Source organism: Bolinopsis microptera, chromosome 10 (genome assembly GCF_026151205.1).
Source record: "Bolinopsis microptera isolate Bmic1 chromosome 10, MBARI_Bmic_1.0, whole genome shotgun sequence".
In the NCBI taxonomy this organism is placed as follows: domain Eukaryota; kingdom Metazoa; phylum Ctenophora; class Tentaculata; order Lobata; family Bolinopsidae; genus Bolinopsis; species Bolinopsis microptera.
In genome coordinates, this window is record NC_087081.1 from 6,970,050 (window position 1) to 6,987,335 (window position 17,286).

The 17,286-nt window shown below is 38.4% G+C and overlaps 1 protein-coding gene across 2 annotated transcripts in view; it reads left to right on the plus strand.

Moving 5' to 3' along the window:
* Nucleotides 1–17,286, plus strand: part of LOC134821752 (Krueppel-like factor 6) — a 93,733-nt gene that overhangs the window by 32,021 nt on the left and 44,426 nt on the right. The window contains exons 2-3 of one of the 2 annotated variants that reach the window (XM_063832496.1): nt 8,404–8,553; nt 9,287–9,345. The exons of the other annotated variant lie outside the window; for it this stretch is intronic. Of the exons in view, the coding sequence (XP_063688566.1) occupies nt 8,421–8,553; nt 9,287–9,345 (192 nt within the window). The 5' untranslated portion in view covers nt 8,404–8,420. The remainder of the gene's footprint in view (nt 1–8,403; nt 8,554–9,286; nt 9,346–17,286) is intronic. 2 annotated transcript variants of the gene reach the window in all.

Here is a 17,286-nt window from a genome sequence, read left to right on the forward strand (position 1 = left end):
GGCGACTTTAATGCCAAACTTGGCAAAAGAAGCCCTGTTGATGTAGAAAATGGTTTACATGTGAATATTGGTAGACATGGTGTTGGGAGGAGGAATGAAAACGGTGAAAGGTTGCTACACTTTCTCACTGCTAATGGCCTGTTTGCTGCCAACACTTCATTCTCCCATAGCAGCAGACACATTACCACACGGACTGGTTGGATTCGGGATCGAGCAACCAGGAAAAGTAAACCTTATTTCCAACAGATTGACTTCATACTCTGCAAGTCCAGAAGCAAGGCACTGCTAACTGATGCCAGGTCATATGCAGGTACAAAGCACCGCAGTGACCACAAACTTGTTGTTGCCAAGGCAGATTTTTCGCAGCGCTTCATTTTGTACAGGGAGAGCAGAGCATTTCAGAAGACTTATAACACAACAACCTTGATTGGAAGCAAACAGGCTCAACAACAATATCAGCAAGAACTTCGTCAGAAACTTGAGCAAACTGTATCAGATCCTGACTTTACTTCCAACAACACGGAACAGCAATTTGATATGCTTTTTCGTGAAGTTAAAGAAGCTGCTGTTTCCACTGTGGGTTTTCGCGAGCCACAGCGAAAGAGGAATCATTCCTCTGACAGTCAAGTTGTTAGCATGTCTGAAGAAAGGAAACAACTTTTACAACAACTGAACAACAACGAATACAGAGACAGGACAGCTCTCAGAGCTAAAATCAACAGGCTCTCAAACGACATTACTAAACGGTTGAAAACATTGAGAGTTGAGTTAGCAAACAGCCTAGCTAACTCTATAGCCACCATAGACGAAGGACGGAGAATGTTTGAAGCCGCTCGTCAACTATCAGGCAAACAGAAAACGGGTGCAGGCTCTGTGTCTGTTTTCAACACTGACAACCAAATGGTAGATAATGAACGAGACAAGGCTGAAATCATTCGCCAGTACTTCGAAGAACACTACACTGGACCTGACAGTGAACCACCACTAGAACCGTTCACAGGTAACCCTAGGCCCCTTCAAAACCCCATTACAGCGTTTGAAGTTGAGCTTGCGGCCAAGAAACTCAAGAACGGTAAAGCTGTTGGACCAGATGGGATCCCAAACGAATTTCTCAAACACTCTCCTGAAATCTTTTTTTCCACATTTGCACAACTTACTAATCGATCCTTTGAGCTCCATGAACATGTACCTTCTTTCACAGAGGGATACCTTACTCCGCTCCAAAAACCTGGAAAGCCACTAGGCCCCCCTAAGAGTTTGCGCCCACTTTGCCTACTAAACGGTACTAGAAAGATATTGTCCATGATAGTCTTAAAGCGCATCCAAAGGCAAGTATCTCAATACACTGGTCCTTGGCAGAATGCCTATAAACCTGGCCATAGTTGTGCAAATATCGTTTGGACCCAGCGAATACTAGTGTCAGTTGTCAAAGAAAAACGCTGGTCTCTTCATAAGATGGGCATTGACATGTCCTCTGCTTTTGATACCATAAAGAGGTCGGTATTACTTGACATTTTAGCTGATGCTGGTTGTAGTGAGGACGACATTCGACTGGTAAGGTATTTGCTCGCAAATACTAAACTGAAGATCAAAGTGAACTCAACAATATCGGGAGAGTTTATTGTCACGATTGGAGCTTTTCAAGGCGACAGTTTGTCTGGAAACTTGTTCACTCTATATCTGGCAGCAGCACTTTACCGACTGCGTGCTGTTATGTCCTATCTAAGACCTAACCCTCCCATAGCTGAGAATCTGTTACCCCTCGAGTGGGAGTATGCAGATGACGCTGATTTTACTGATGAGGATAAAAGTAACTTGGAGTCTTTGTTGCCAATATGTAAAGAGATATTGGAAGAGTGGAATCTTTTTGTCAATGAGTCAAAAACCGAGTTCACCCACTTCTATCTGGCCGGCAAGAACGAGGTTGATGACAAAGGAGAGACACTCAGAGGTAGAGAACCTTGGAGGTCATCTATCTCTTTAGGCTCTAAGTTGTGCAGCATCGAAGATGTCAAGAGACGATGTATACTCGCTAACATTGCTTTTCAGAACTACAAAAAAGTCTGGGAACAAGGTAGACGTATACCCTTGAAGATTCGACTCAAGATATATGAAGCACAAGTTGTTTCAATACTGATGTATAATTGCAGCAGTTGGGCAACATCTAAACAACTCCTTCAAAAACTTGATGTCTGCCACAGGAATCATCTCCGTACGATCATCGGCATGACCTACCCTATTGTCATACGAAATGTGACTCTATACAAACGCTGCGAAGTTGTTCCACTAAGTGAGCGTGTTGCTCGTGCACGGTGGAGAATGCTCGGTCACATCCTCCGCAGTGATAATAACTCACCTGCCCAGCTTGCCTTACATTTTGCTGTAGAGAGTCAGAGTTTGATGAGAGGTAGAGTCGGACGACACCAGTCAAACTTGTTAAAAACTATTTTGAACGATTTAAGTGACAGAAACTTTAGACTTGTAAATACAGACGATTTATACCATTTAAGACATTTTGCAACAGATAGAAAAGCATGGAGAGAGTTAAGCATGATTTAGTTTATTCTGTGTTATTTTTCTCTTGGTGACTTATCAGGTCATCAAGATGTTCTTTATGTTCTATTTTTGATTTGAATAAAGTTATATAATATAATAACTTAACAGTGATGCACGCCGGTTCATTTTTCGCCAACCGGCGGCGGGCGGCGGCGTGCCCAAAACGGCGTGCCCAAAATGGCCCGGCGTGGCGGCGTTCGGCGGCGTGGAACATAATTTTGTCAAAATTTAGGTTTGAATTTTCAGGCCCACAAAACTTGTGGCGTACGTGCGCGCATGAAATAATGATGTAATAAGTGTGGTATTTACAGCATTAACGTTGGCTGAATGTGATGATGAACGTAACGAAGTGGCCTCATAGCAGCGAGTAGCCACATAAAATTATATTTTTCTAAATTGTATCGTCCAAAAAATTTGCTTTGAAATTTTTTTTAAATTTTCACTGTTCACGCCACGCCGACTTGAAAAGTATCGGCGTGGCGGCGTGTGAAAATGTGCCGGCGCGGCTTGTATCACGTGGTGACCCCCACGGTCGCTTCACCGGGATACAAGCCGGGAGCCGCGCACTTCGTGCGCGGCGGGTCATACAACGTATGACAAGGCGCGGCGGCGTCCGGCGGCGGCGTGCATCACTGTTATATAAAAAGGATTTAGAAGCTTCTCAACTAATAGTTTGTGAGGAAGAGAATTGGTACATATTAAGGCAAAAAAGAGGAGGATTGGAGGGAGAGGGGAAAGGTATACATACATTTTGATAGAGCTGCTGGATATGAATAAGCAGAAAGAATTTGGATAAAATCCTACTTTGATCGCTTCATGATATGAATACGATAGCATCGCATCCACGGTAGGATCATACTTACTGGGCCGCGCTCAGCCTGTCATTCCGCCAAATCTTTATTCGAATGAACATGATGAACATGATAGCCTGAGGTCCCCAGGTAAGATCATACATAAGACTGTACTATCACATACACTATTGACGATTCATAAATGATAAACAGTTGACATAAGAAACATTTTAAACTTAATCCACTTTAGCCCCTCAGCTAGCTGGGCTACGTCAAATCACAGATGTGAGTGCATGTTCCCGGTTCCGTCAGCGAATCACGCTACAAGGACTAGGGTTGGGTTGGTTAGGGTTGGTTAGGGTTTCGAATTGCATCGTTCAGGGTCAGCTAGAGTGTAGAGAACGGCCGGTTAAAAAATTACGTGACATGCAGTCTAGTCGAGTGTAAATAGTAAGGTAGTTAATCATCATCCAGACTAGATATGGCGGAATGACAAGTTAAGCTGAGCCTGAGAGCCACAGATAACTGATTACTGGGCCGCGCTCAGCCTGTCATTCCGCCTAATCTTTATGTTTATGAACATGATAGCAGCTGAGGTCCCCAGGTAAATAACTGACGGAACCGGAAACACTCACATTTGTGATCGCAATGCGTTACTATGCCGCGCCGCGCACTTAATTATGCTTTTCGCAACCACTTCGCTAGATCGGGAAAATGCGCTAGTGGGCCTCGCCGAGCTGCGAAGATCAATTGACATCGTCAATTAAAAGGCCGATAGGTAACTAACGGGGCAAGGAATGCGCGTGCCTGAAAGCTTTTACACACCGAAACGCTAATTCAGTTTTGATTGACGTTGTCAACCCTTCCAGATCGTTGCTCTGCGAAGCAAGAATGCTAATTTACGCAGCGCGTTGAAGCGGCTAAGTTCTCCAATTAGTTCAGTTATGTTTTACTGTATCCACAAGGGGGGCTGAAATTGAAACTAGGTTTTCGATCAAACGCTACCATTTGTAGTCAAACGTCTCCAACAGCTTTGCTCTCGTCCAATGAAATCGATACATTTTGCAAGGCATTATGCATAATTGAATTACATATATTCGTATGCGAAGCTTGGCTTACATGTTACATAATGCAGCGATTTCATTGGACGAGAGCAACTTGCTTTATATCCAGAGCCCTTACGCTTGCAGTAGCGCGCGCCCGCCTCACGGCGGTAAAAAGGCTCTAGCCACCAACCCACCCAACGATTTTGGCACCACTTATGTAGAGTGCCAAAATTTCCCTCGCTTTTGTCCTCATATGCAACGTGTGTAGCCTTTCAGACATTGATTGCGTAAACGAGGTGTTGTACGTCACCTCAAGGTTGCGAGAAGCATTATTTGATGCGCGCGCGACCCGGTAGTGCATCGCGCTACAATCGTTTCACTATCATGTTCACGATACAGAGGGAGCCGCGCACTCGTGCGTGGCGGGTCATACAACGTGTGAGACAAGGCTCATATTAGGACTAGAAGAAAATTATTAGCATACATTTTAATTGGGGCCGGTTCTGTTTATAACTGTTACTTATATAGCTATAGGTTAGGTCTAGTTGTGACAAAAAAGTCTACTCTAAAACATGTTTTAGTTTATATTGTGTAGTTCAAGAATATAAAATGCAGCTTCAAAGTGGATATTGGAGTTCTGGCGAACGATTATGGCCTTTGTATCAATGGTTATAATAAGCTATAAATATCCTAAACTATACAGTGCTAATTAAAAATTGTTGTACTTAATTCTCAAATTAAATTTAAAAAATTCAAAAATGTACATTTATTTTATTAACAAATTCTCACACATATTGAGGGGGATTTAATTGAGATGTGTGTGACCAGCCAGTTATAATGTTTGGAAAATAACATTTGTGCAGTCGAAATCTTTTACGGTCCAATCAAGCAGGGCGTGGTTATGTTGATTAGCTAATAGCATGAAAATGCTTTGCATATCTCTAGGGTGTGGCATCCCTAGAAGTAGTGTAGGAGGAAATAAATGCCTGATGCCGTCCAGGGAGGATCACATCAAATATTTGTTTTTGTTATCAATATTCAAAGTATTGTAGTGAAATCGATCCCAGCAATGTACCAGTCCCATGAAAATGTGAAAACGGTAGGTTCCTGGAAGTAGAGAAAGGAAGCTTCACGCCGTTCGTTTTCTCAACGTCTGGTGGAATGGGTGGTGAAGCTGAAAGACTAGTAAAGAAGCTGGCTAGTAAGATGGAATACCACACAGGGCAGAGGTACTCAGATGCTGTGGGGTACATTAGGAAGCGCCTTCGTTTCGAAAACTTAAGAACGACGGTAATTTCTCTCCGGGGAGACAGAGGGGCGAGAAAGAACTTTGTCAATATAGACAGTTTAGATTTGAACTTGGAGCCGCAAGGCCAAGGGTGATTTTCAAAATATTGAGTTTTTGAAGGGTTTATTTTATATAGGGTCATTGTGACATTATGTGTATACTGTTTGAAACATTTTATAAATTATGACATTACTAAAAAAAAGTATTGTAGTGATCAGTCTAATCTTTCCTACTATAATATTTAGTTTAAGAAAACATATTCTTGCTTTGTTCTCTTTAGCTGTTTATTATTATTAATCAACTATATACAGCAAACACAAGATTATTAATTAATTAAAATTGAAATTTAAAAACACCACTATTAAGCGTACACTTTTACTCAGCAGTGTCACTACAACTAGTTTACAAAAATACTTTTAAAACTATATATCAAAAGCAAAATAAAGTTCTATGTATAAATTCGTTCATAAAACTTCCAAAAAGCTAATATAATTTAGATAAGTCAAAGAGAGGGTTAAAATTATTAATAAAACATTTTTGCTACCTCAGTGTCAGATAAAGTAAACAAATAAGTCTTCAGTGCGGACTTAAACGCCTCAACAGAATAACATTGTTTAACTGAGTCTGGTAGTGCATTAAAAACTCGTGGACCAACCACACTAAAACTACGATCACCAAAACCCTTGGTTGAACGATAAGGGACTATGAGCCTAACAGTGTGTAATAGGAAATAAATCATAAAATCGAGTGGCCGAGTAGTCTCGACTCACCCATAGCTTCTCCATAAACGTCTATCATGAGCTTTGTACACTAAATCGTTGAAATTACTTAAACTAAATCTTGTATTTACAATCACAATAATATTCTTCGTCATAATGTCTTTTAATAATAAATCAAATAAATTTGAACGAGGTCTGCCCCTCCTTCCTTTGTAGTCAAGACATCCTAAACATGCAAATCTAAAAGATAAGAAAGCGGGAGTGTCATCACCGCTTCTGAGAACGTGCCCAAGCATCTTCCATTGTGCTTTCTTGATCCTTTCAGTAAGGGGACTGACATTACATCTCTTATATAAGTTCTCGTTACTGATAACCGTAGGCCAATAGGTGTTGATTATCTGTCTCAGATGCTTCCTTTGAAGAACGTCGACAGATGCCATTACGGTTTCAGGAGCAGCCCAGCTGCTACAGTTATACAACTACATAGCTGTTTAGTAAGTATAATTGTACTGATTGTAAGGCATAAACAAGTCCAGGAAATAATGCACATTAATTGACCCAAAATCTATTATTGTTGTTGTTGATATTAGATAGTATATACACAGTAAATTAAATCAAGTGATGCAATTGGTAAATCAGGAGCAATAAACATAATCTATCCCTGGTCCTCGTAGCTCTTCTCCTCAGGTATCAGGTTGAAGGAGACCTTGGATATAATAGGGGCGGTCCATGCCTTCGTTGCCTTCCCACATGCACCTCTAACTGCTACTAGCACACTCCTCATTATATTCATGCTCAGGTGTGTCCTGATGTTACACATCACCTGGCTGTAGTCCTCCTTGGTCTTGGTGGCTATCAAAACTGCAAGTCTCCCCTCCATGAAATGCTTGACCTCAGGTGCTATTCCTCCTGTAGTGGTAAATGCAAGGGGGACGAATGACCCTTTCTTAAATTGTAGCACTCGGTTCATGTACTGGTTCTTTTTCTCATTCTTGTTTCACATTAATTGCCCCAAAATCTTGATTTCCCTTTTGTGTGACCGTACCCTGGTGACCACCAGTGTTGTCGCACTGTTCAGACTAGTTTGAAATTTGATAATGATTCAGTTGCTTCATATTCTTAACTGTCATATAATTATTCTTTTAGGTGTATGTTCAGTGGCATAACATTCCATGTTGGCGCCCCTCCGAAAAAAATCGCCCCCTATCAGCGTGGGACGGACTCACAAATTATATATTTTGTAAAAATAGCACGCGAAAGTTAAACTCTGTACAATATTATCATTTCATTATCCATCGTGATTTACCGCACCAAAATAATGAGACAATGCTGTGCTAATCTTATATATTATGTATTAAAACTTTTACATCCTAATATGCAATATTCAATAGTATGTACAAGCTGATTTGTTGTGAAAATCCTGAAACAATTTATATGTTTGTGCTCAGCTGATATCAGGCTTGGGGTGGTGCTTTAGAAGCGGTATTTTGGGTACTAGTAAAGCTCTTACAGGCAACTGGTTCCTTTTGCCAGCCGTTTTTAGTCCAAGTACTGTCCAATTTCTGGTCTCAGAACAGCGCAACTAAAATTGTCTTATAATGCCAACATGGCCTGGAATTATTTTTATCATGTCGTGCAGTGACCCCCTGTCATTGCACGAAGTGGTTTTGTGGCAAAGCCACAAATAACGAAGCCGCGCACTCGTATGCGGTAGGGCCACAATGTGAAACAAGGCATTATGGACTATCATATCGATTTATTAAATTTAAACATTTAGAATACAAGTCAGTTAATGAAATATTTTTAGAATAACTTTTACTTCTTTTACTATATATTTTTGAATCATCCTGTTGACCCAGAACCTTGCTCCCGATTCTGGTGGTCTAGCTCAGTAGGATGGGCATGAAAAAAAACTATATTTTTGATCTTGAGTTAAAATATTTGTTCTATTATTTTGGTGTTATATATTGAATTTCGATTTGACTAACATAAACACACCTTCTAGGATAATGTACAACTAATGAGTGCTATGACGATGCTGGCCCCTTGTAAACTTGAGCAAAACAGCAAAATTCTCGGACAAAACACTATATCCGGTCACCCTATTATAAAACAAGAAACCATTGAGCCCAGTCCGCCACTTGTCCCCAAAGGTTTGGCTTTGCTTCAATTAAGAAATTTATTATTAATATGGGTATTATATTTAAAGATTTTAAATTATGTCTTTATCCACTTCAGCCCAACAAATACTGGGTAGAAAACTACTAAACCCCTTATATTACTTATGCTTTAGACAGTCCCAACGCAGTGGAGAAATGTATGCAGTGGTGAAACATGCCATCATTGCTAATTTTTTTCTGCCCACCTTAACTTGTCCTAAAACTTGGAAAATGCCGTGTAGTGGGTTGTTTTGCCACTGCCACTGCCATGTGTTGGTTCAGCTAAATTAATTATTTTATAGTCAAGCTAATTTCTAGTTTAGTTAGTTGTCATCTGGCCACACAGTATGCAACTCATGATGCAATACTTTTGTTTCCATTAGATTTATATGATCAAAATAATGTCAGTGTAATTTTGCATGACTGAAATCGAACGTTTCATTCTCATATTTAATATAATAATTAATCAAATTTCCAAATATATAAATCATTGGAGATCCAAATTTTTGATTTACATCAGATGCTCTGATGGGAAGCCAGATTGTTTAAAGTAACCTGAAAACATTGATCTTTTGGTTTTAAGAGCGTTTTATCATAACTTTCCCTATTTGGATGAGGAAATGTAAATGCTTTGTTGATTATCTGGATAGTTAAATAGTTGCTCCTTATATATTTTAAAGGATTTCCTAATAACATCATATAACTATTTTCATGTGTGAATTTTCAGGGGAAAAGGTTGAAGGTGGTTCAGGAGAAGATGTAGCTATGGACATTTCAATATCACTTGTAAGTTCTATATTTTCATTCAATTCAATAATAGCTCTGTACTCATTTCAGTGCACTATGATCTGTATTTTAATGGTTAGAATTCTGGTAAAATAAGGTCATGTTCGAAGAAATTCTCACTCTGGATAACCTTAAGTTAAAAATTTTCACTCCAATTTTCAAAGAAATTCTCGCTTCATCAGCACGTGCTATCAAGTCTGTTATAATTTATCTGTAATATTAGTCTAATGATGGCTGCCATTATCTGATCTCCCAACGAGGATTATAATTCCAGTGTCAAGTTACATCGAGGAGACTCTAGGATTGAGGGTGTGGTCAGGGTTGATAATTAACATATATTATAATGTCGGTATTTGTTCGTATCATGTCATAGGTTATTTCTGGTATTGATTGAGCGCAGGGTACTGTGTTGTAGTAAGCCAGATCGTTCATGGGACTTGGTTTCTATTTTTAGTTTCAGAGCAGTCGTTTGTGTGCAGGTCGTCGATCGTTTTCAATGATAAATCATAAAGTAACCTAATCATATTTTATAAATATATGTTAATTTAGATCATCCATTCTTTGGACTCCAACCTTGGACCGGGTAAGGCGGTTTCCTTTTCGGTTATTTTATTTAATTACGATTTAGTTAATTAGATTTACTGAGAATCTGTTATTCAAATATTAGAACAGGATATTTGAGATGCGGTTAATTAATTTCCCTCAGTGATACAAAGTTACAAAATATCTTTGTCTCCAAATCTTCAATGTGATTCAGAGATCACAGGTTGTTGCAGTGTTGTAGAGATGGTGAATTAGGGCTAGAGGTGACAAAAAATGGTCAAAGAATTGTAAATTTTATTGTTTCCAAATGGTCAAAATCTCCCTGTTTTGCCACTATAATTATTTAAATATTCAATTATTCACCAAATTTATTCAACATTTTCTGGCACCATCACCCGCTCTCAATTATTCACGCTCTATGGTCCTGAAAATAATCCAAAAAATTTAAGATTTGTACGGGTCAATATTCGTTGTAAATTACTTTCCCCTGTAAGTTTAAATAAACTCCTCACTGCACAGAGACATTAAAATCTTAGAATTTGAATATAGAGGAAAATATTTAATTATAAATCTACAAGTTTCAGCATGCTCCTTTGATCTTGTAAACTTGTAACTGTATAATTGCTTTCCCTCAGCTCTGCGGACACCTTGACACCAGTTTCATTATAATAATAGGTCCCCACTCATTTGAAAAGGAACATATTGAATTATTGACATGATCACTTTGCAGTTTGCAAGATGTCTTTGGTTCAAAGTGAACATCTTTTACGGTATATTGCTGGTCGAATGAGTTGCTAATGTTACATTTTATGCACTGATTTAACTCAAATTATATATAATGTATATTACTGAACATGTTCCACTTTAAGTTAAGATCAATCCCTACTCTGACAGGTGACATCCCCAGTAATCAACATATTGTCATAGTTTTTATAACGAAATAACGGACTGTTACGTCACGTGACTGTTACGTCACGTGACGAAATTCTGGCTGATCTTTCAGTGACTTAGCGAGTTGTTCGAGGCTTCATGGTCAAATTTTCTGAATCTTTGTCGTCAACATATTAATCACGTAACTCAATACGTGTAGATATTCTTATTATTTTAGAGAATAATGTAGTATATATTATATAATGTAGTAATAAACATGGATTACTTCCAGTTACGTATGATACCTTACAAGACATATTTATAACGTACGAAATGTGGCGGTTTTCCGAAAATTTCGCCATATTTTCGGACCGCCAAAATTTCGGTCGTCGTAATAGAATCCGTCGCATTATCTTTTAGCTTATTTCAATGACTGTGCCTTCACTGCTTTATTTTGTTTCTAAAAAGTAATATCAAGTAAAATAAATAAATAAATTCTGGCATCTTGGGACAAATTATCACCACACCAATGACGAATTGAATGTCAAGCAATACAGTTTAAATTTGCATTAAAATACATGTATGTGCTAACATGAAAGTCTTACAGTCTTAATACAGACTAAGTTTGAACATGATTTTACCGAATTTCAGAAATTTCCTTACTGCTTACTGTCACAAAAAATGATGAAAAATACCCTTATTTTCTGTGACGTCCGAAATTTGACGGTTTTTGTTCAATTTCGCCATATTTTCGGACCGCCAAAATTTCGGTCGTCGCAAATTGGTCCGCCACAAAAAAGTCTTGTAAGGTATGCAAATAAAATAGATCCATTCCGTTAAATTATAAATATCATAAACGCTGATGATCGATTATATTCAGTGTCACCTAGTCTAGGGAGTAGCTAAGGATCCATTGGATCTATGCGATCTCCTCGGTCGATTCAGCCGAATGATAGGAAACTTAATTGAGGGTTAGATGAGGAGGGGTACCTGTTAAAAGTTCAAGAAACTTCCTAGGATAGTAGGATACCCCTTCAGTGCATACTGTAAACATAGTACTATTAACTATTAACAATATTCGTGTTGAATTTAGCTTGTCTTTGTGTAAGTCTGTAAGTGGAGCACTTTGCACTGAACGTATCTATTACGAATATCGTTGTATTTGAGATGTTTTCTGTCCAATGTTAAATGTTCTTCTTCTCTAATCCTCCTCTGTTAGTCCTGGTGTTCTCCTTGAAGTTACCCTGAGTAACCTGTATATTGGGAGGGAACTAGAGTAAGTAAATAATAAGTACAAAGATATTTAAGAGAATAACATTTCATTGCGTTTATACTAACAAAAAGTGAACTCTTAATGTGATCCTATTATCTCATTATCTAATTACAAAAGGGCAGGGCAGGTAAGGGTTAGGGTAAGGGTTAGGGTAAGGCCCCTAATCTACCCTATAATTGGGGGCCCTCCCTCAGGATAGGGTGAAAAAGTCACGTGATCAGTGCAGATTGGTTAACATGGTGGGAACTACAGGAAATACTTTTACTGTGAACTGTAATATTGATAGTTGAAATTAAGAAGGTATGGGGGGGGGGGGGGGGGGGGGGGGAGCCAAGTGGATATTTGTAGATATTTGGATAATGTCATCCACTTTTTTCGTGAATTATCCATTACAATAATCTACAAATATCTACATTTATCTACAAAAAATGTATATCTCAAATATGTGCACAGAAATTCTACTGAATTTTTGGAGATAAATGTATAAATTTGTAGAATTTGTAGAATTTTCGTGAATTATCCATTGACAATAATCTACAAATATCTACATTTATCTACAAAAAATGTAATCTCAAATATGTGCCCAGAAATTCTACTGAATTTTTGGAGATAAATGTATAAATTTGTAGAATGTCATCCACTTTTTTCGTGGATTATCCACTCTACATTAATCTACAAATATCTACAAATATCTACAAATATCCACTTGGCCCCCCCCCGGCCCCCCCAGGTATCAGCTACTTGCATTGTGTATGATACAATATGAACCTTGAGCACTGTGCTACTACTGGTCGTGACCACTATTTATATTGATTTATCTACATATTTATATTATATTAGTACCGTAATGCTTTTCAAACAAAGTTACAACGAATTCTTCATGTATGATATTATATTATTATAGCTGAGAAAGTTGAAAGATTCGAATAAAAGGTGGGATTGGTATGATCTGAGCATGTGGCGTCAGTATTTTCCCTTTCATTCGGTAGTGATTAGTAGTGATTAAGTGATTAGTAGTGATTAGTAGTGATTAGAAGTGATTAGTGCACGATTTTAGAATTGGCGGATTGTTAAAAATTGTCAATAAGTTCAGCCGATCAAAATACACGTACAAATCAATCCAACCATCACAGGACCAGTTTTAATCGATCGTACGATCAAAAATACGTAATTTATGGTGATTTATTGGTGTCCAAAGTTCCTATCGTTTCGAGTAGAAATACCGTGAAGCCCTTTAATTTAATATTATTATCAGAGATCTCATCCGTAAATTTTAAAGCTTTTATCATAGCTCAGTAGCAAAGTGTAGTTGAGTATTGTTGGCTGTATTTGGCTGGAACAAAGGCGCTTAGTGTGTGATTTTAGAGACTCAGTGGCGGCTTGGTTGAGCTGAGAGTTCTGAGAATTCTAAAATCACATACCATCTTACTATAGCTATTGGCTAATAATAGCCGCGTTAATAAAGCCACGGTTTGTAGAGCATGGTTTTACACAATAGTTATTGCCCTCCCAGTTATTGCAACCCTATTTAATGCATTATATTATCGTAAACAAGAGTGAGATAACAACTTTTACATTATGGACAGTTACACACTGATCATGAGAGAATATTGCTTAATTCATTAACTGAGTTATGTTTGATAACTGTACGTGTCCATTAAACTCTCGCATTCCTTAAAAAATACCAGTCCTGTTTTTTTACTCTGAGAAAACATACAAGTGTGCACATACACGACTATTAAACATAGTTATGTGCACATACACGACTATTAAACATAGTTATGTGCACATACAAGAGTCTTGCCCAGCGAAGAGTTGGAACTTGCCGAAGTTTATAATACTGTAAATCTACTGTACTGTTCCTCCTACCACACATCTTTAATATGTTGTAAAATTAACGGTGTATCAGCTACTGAGTACACAATAATATAAAATAGGATGTAAGATATTTATAAACAAGTCATTGCAATCTCAGTATTTTATATCGTAAGAGAAGCAGGTCGTATAACTCTAATCGATCGAACTTTAGATCTTTCTAAATGTTTATGATAGAAGTCGGGGTGGAGAAGTTACAGTTACAGCATCAATTATAATAGATACAGTAGATACATACTGGTAGATTACATTTGTTAGATATATAGTAAAACAAGACATACTGGTAGATAATCTAGATATACTAGTTACAATATAGATTTATCAATATAAATTAGATATGTTGCAAGTTATAATGTAGATTGTTTCATTTGCATTAGATAATATGTTACAAATTGCACAGAAGACAAGGTGTTCATGTTAGTTGCTGGTTGCACTGTATAAGACAAGGAGTTCATGTTGGTTGCTGGTTGCACTGTATAAGACAAGGTGTTCATGTTAGTTGCTGCACTGGTTGCACTGTATAAGACAAGGTGTTCATGTTGGTTGCTGGTTGCACTGTATAAGACAAGGTGTTCATGTTAGTTGCTGGTTGCACTGTATAAGACAAGGTGTTCATGTTGGTTGCTGGTTGCACTGTATAAGACAAGGTGTTCATGTTAGTTGCTGGTTGCACTGTATAAGACAAGGTGTTCATGTTAGTTGCTGGTTGCACTGTATAAGACAAGGTGTTCATGTTAGTTGCTGGTTGCACTGTATAAGACAAGGTGTTCATGTTGGTTTCTGGTTGCACTGTATAAGACAAGGTGTTCATGTTCATGTTAGTTGCTGCACTGGTTGCACTGTATAAGACAAGGTGTTCATGTTAGTTGCTGCACTGGTTGCACTGTATAAGACAAGGTGTTCATGTTAGTTGCTGCACTGGTTGCACTGTATAAGACAAGGTGTTCATGTTAGTTGCTGGTTGCACTGTATAAGACAAGGTGTTCATGTTAGTTGCTGGTTGCACTGTATAAGACAAGGTGTTCATGTTAGTTGCTGGTTGCACTGTATAAGACAAGGTGTTCATGTTGGTTTCTGGTTGCACTGTATAAGACAAGGTGTTCATGTTCATGTTAGTTGCTGCACTGGTTGCACTGTATAAGACAAGGTGTTCATGTTAGTTGCTGCACTGGTTGCACTGTATAAGACAAGGTGTTCATGTTGGTTGCTGCACTGGTTGCACTGTATAAGACAAGGTGTTCATGTTAGTTGCTGGTTGCACTGTATAAGACAAGGTGTTCATGTTAGCTGCTGGTTGCACTGTATAAGACAAGGTGTTCATGTTAGTTGCTGGTTGCACTGTATAAGACAAGGTGTTCATGTTAGTTGCTGGTTGCACTGTATAAGACAAGGTGTTCATGTTAGCTGCTGGTTGCACTGTATATTATGTATTTTAACTCCCGGATTTGAGTGGTTTCTCCTCCCGGATGATAGCAGAGGTGACTTAATAAGACACTAAGTGACTAAGTATTGCGCGTGTAAAACATTATGTAATGTTCAACTTGTAGTATAACTGCCTGTACAGTTGGAGTTAAAGATAGAAATTGTTGTAAAGCACAAAATGTTAATACCACATAATATGTCTGATTTTGGTTTATGTTATAATCTGGTCTTGTTTGTAATGTATACCTGATATCAAAACCACGCTTCAATGATTTTACAACTTACACAAGTAGTGCATTTAAACATAATATAATCTCACACGAATAATATTATTATGATTTCCTCATTTATTTATACATCTTACCTCACTTTAGCAGTTACTGATTGTAATCGTGCTCAGAGAGAGGTGGTTGACACACTTGTTGACGCAAGCCACGTGACTTACAAATATCACGTGACTTGCTGTCTATTGGTTGGTAAGTAACACTGGTGTAAGTTTGAGAGGGGGCGAAGTTGTCTCCCTTGTCAGAAGTCACGTGACTTACAAATATCACGTGACTTGCTGTCTATTGGTTGCTAAGTAACACTGATGTAAGTTTGAGAGGGGATGAAGTTGTCTCCCTTGTCACGTGACTCTGGGTTGCAGTTGAGAGGTATTTAGGTCATGTCTATAAACTGTACTTTTATCATACGAAGGGTATTATAAAGCGAGGTAAAAGTTTGTTAAAAGTATCCAAATCTCAAGTAGTAAAGGCCGCGTAAATTCAAACGTGGAGACTTTGACAAATATTTAGCTAAATTTTTGTGGGTTGAATATTTGTAGAAATATGTTAACATGCGATGAACACCAAACAGTACGTGGCAGTACAGAATCGTTAAGATAATCTCACTGTAAATCCTCATGTCTGAGTGTTTTTCTTGGCAGCATTACTGACGGGCTGAAACTGAACACTTGGCAGCATTACTGACGGGCTGAAACTGAACACTGGACTCTTATCGTGTGCGTCATTTTGAAATGACCCGATAAGACTTGTGACTTAACATATTATTATATTAGGAGTTTATTTGTATTGCTATTATATGTTCACGTTCTATTGTGTATCAATACAAGGAGGGTGTGGTTTAGGGCGTTTCTTTTCTGCGACCATGTGATAGGATTTCAGCAACTCTGATTTTTGTTCAGTACCAGCATTTTGCCAAATTCAACTTCCCTCCCCTGACCTCTAAAACTCACGAACTAGTCCTGTAAACTCCCTCCCCTGTCCTCTAAAACTCACGAACTAGTCCTGTAAACTCCCTTCCCTGTCCTCTAAAACTCACGAACTAGTCCTGTAAACTCCCTCCCCTGTCCTCTAAAACTCACGAACTAGTCCTGTAAACTCCCTCCCCTGTCCTCTAAAACTCACGAACTAGTCCTGTAAACTCCCTCCCCTGTCCTCTAAAACTCACGAACTAGTCCTGTAAACTCCCTCCCCTGTCCTCTAAAATTGCTCCCCGAACAAGTAATACAATATTATATACTAGTTATCTAATTACATTACGAACTCTATTAAATTAACACACTCTCCCTCTCTCCCTCTCTCACACACACAACCTCGCAGTGTACCAGTTTATAACTCTATTTTACGTGTATGTGTGCTGTCAAGTGTTACTGTCTTCTCTCTTCTCTTTCTTCTCCCTGTGATCCATCTGTACGTTCTCTATGCCTTCGTCCCCGCTCTGATATTATATTTCTGTATTTTCTGTGATTCGATCAGACGCTCAGATATAATGCGTTACTGTGTTGTGTGTATGAATTCAGATTATTTATTTTGTTCTTCCTACGAGAGCTCAGTATGTTTGCAGTGTTAATTAGTTTTAAACATTTCGTTTTTCATGGTTCTAAATTTTGTATCCTCTTAATTTTCCTAGAGGAAGTGTTTGAATCATGTCTGAACTTTGTGAGTCTGCAGTTGCCC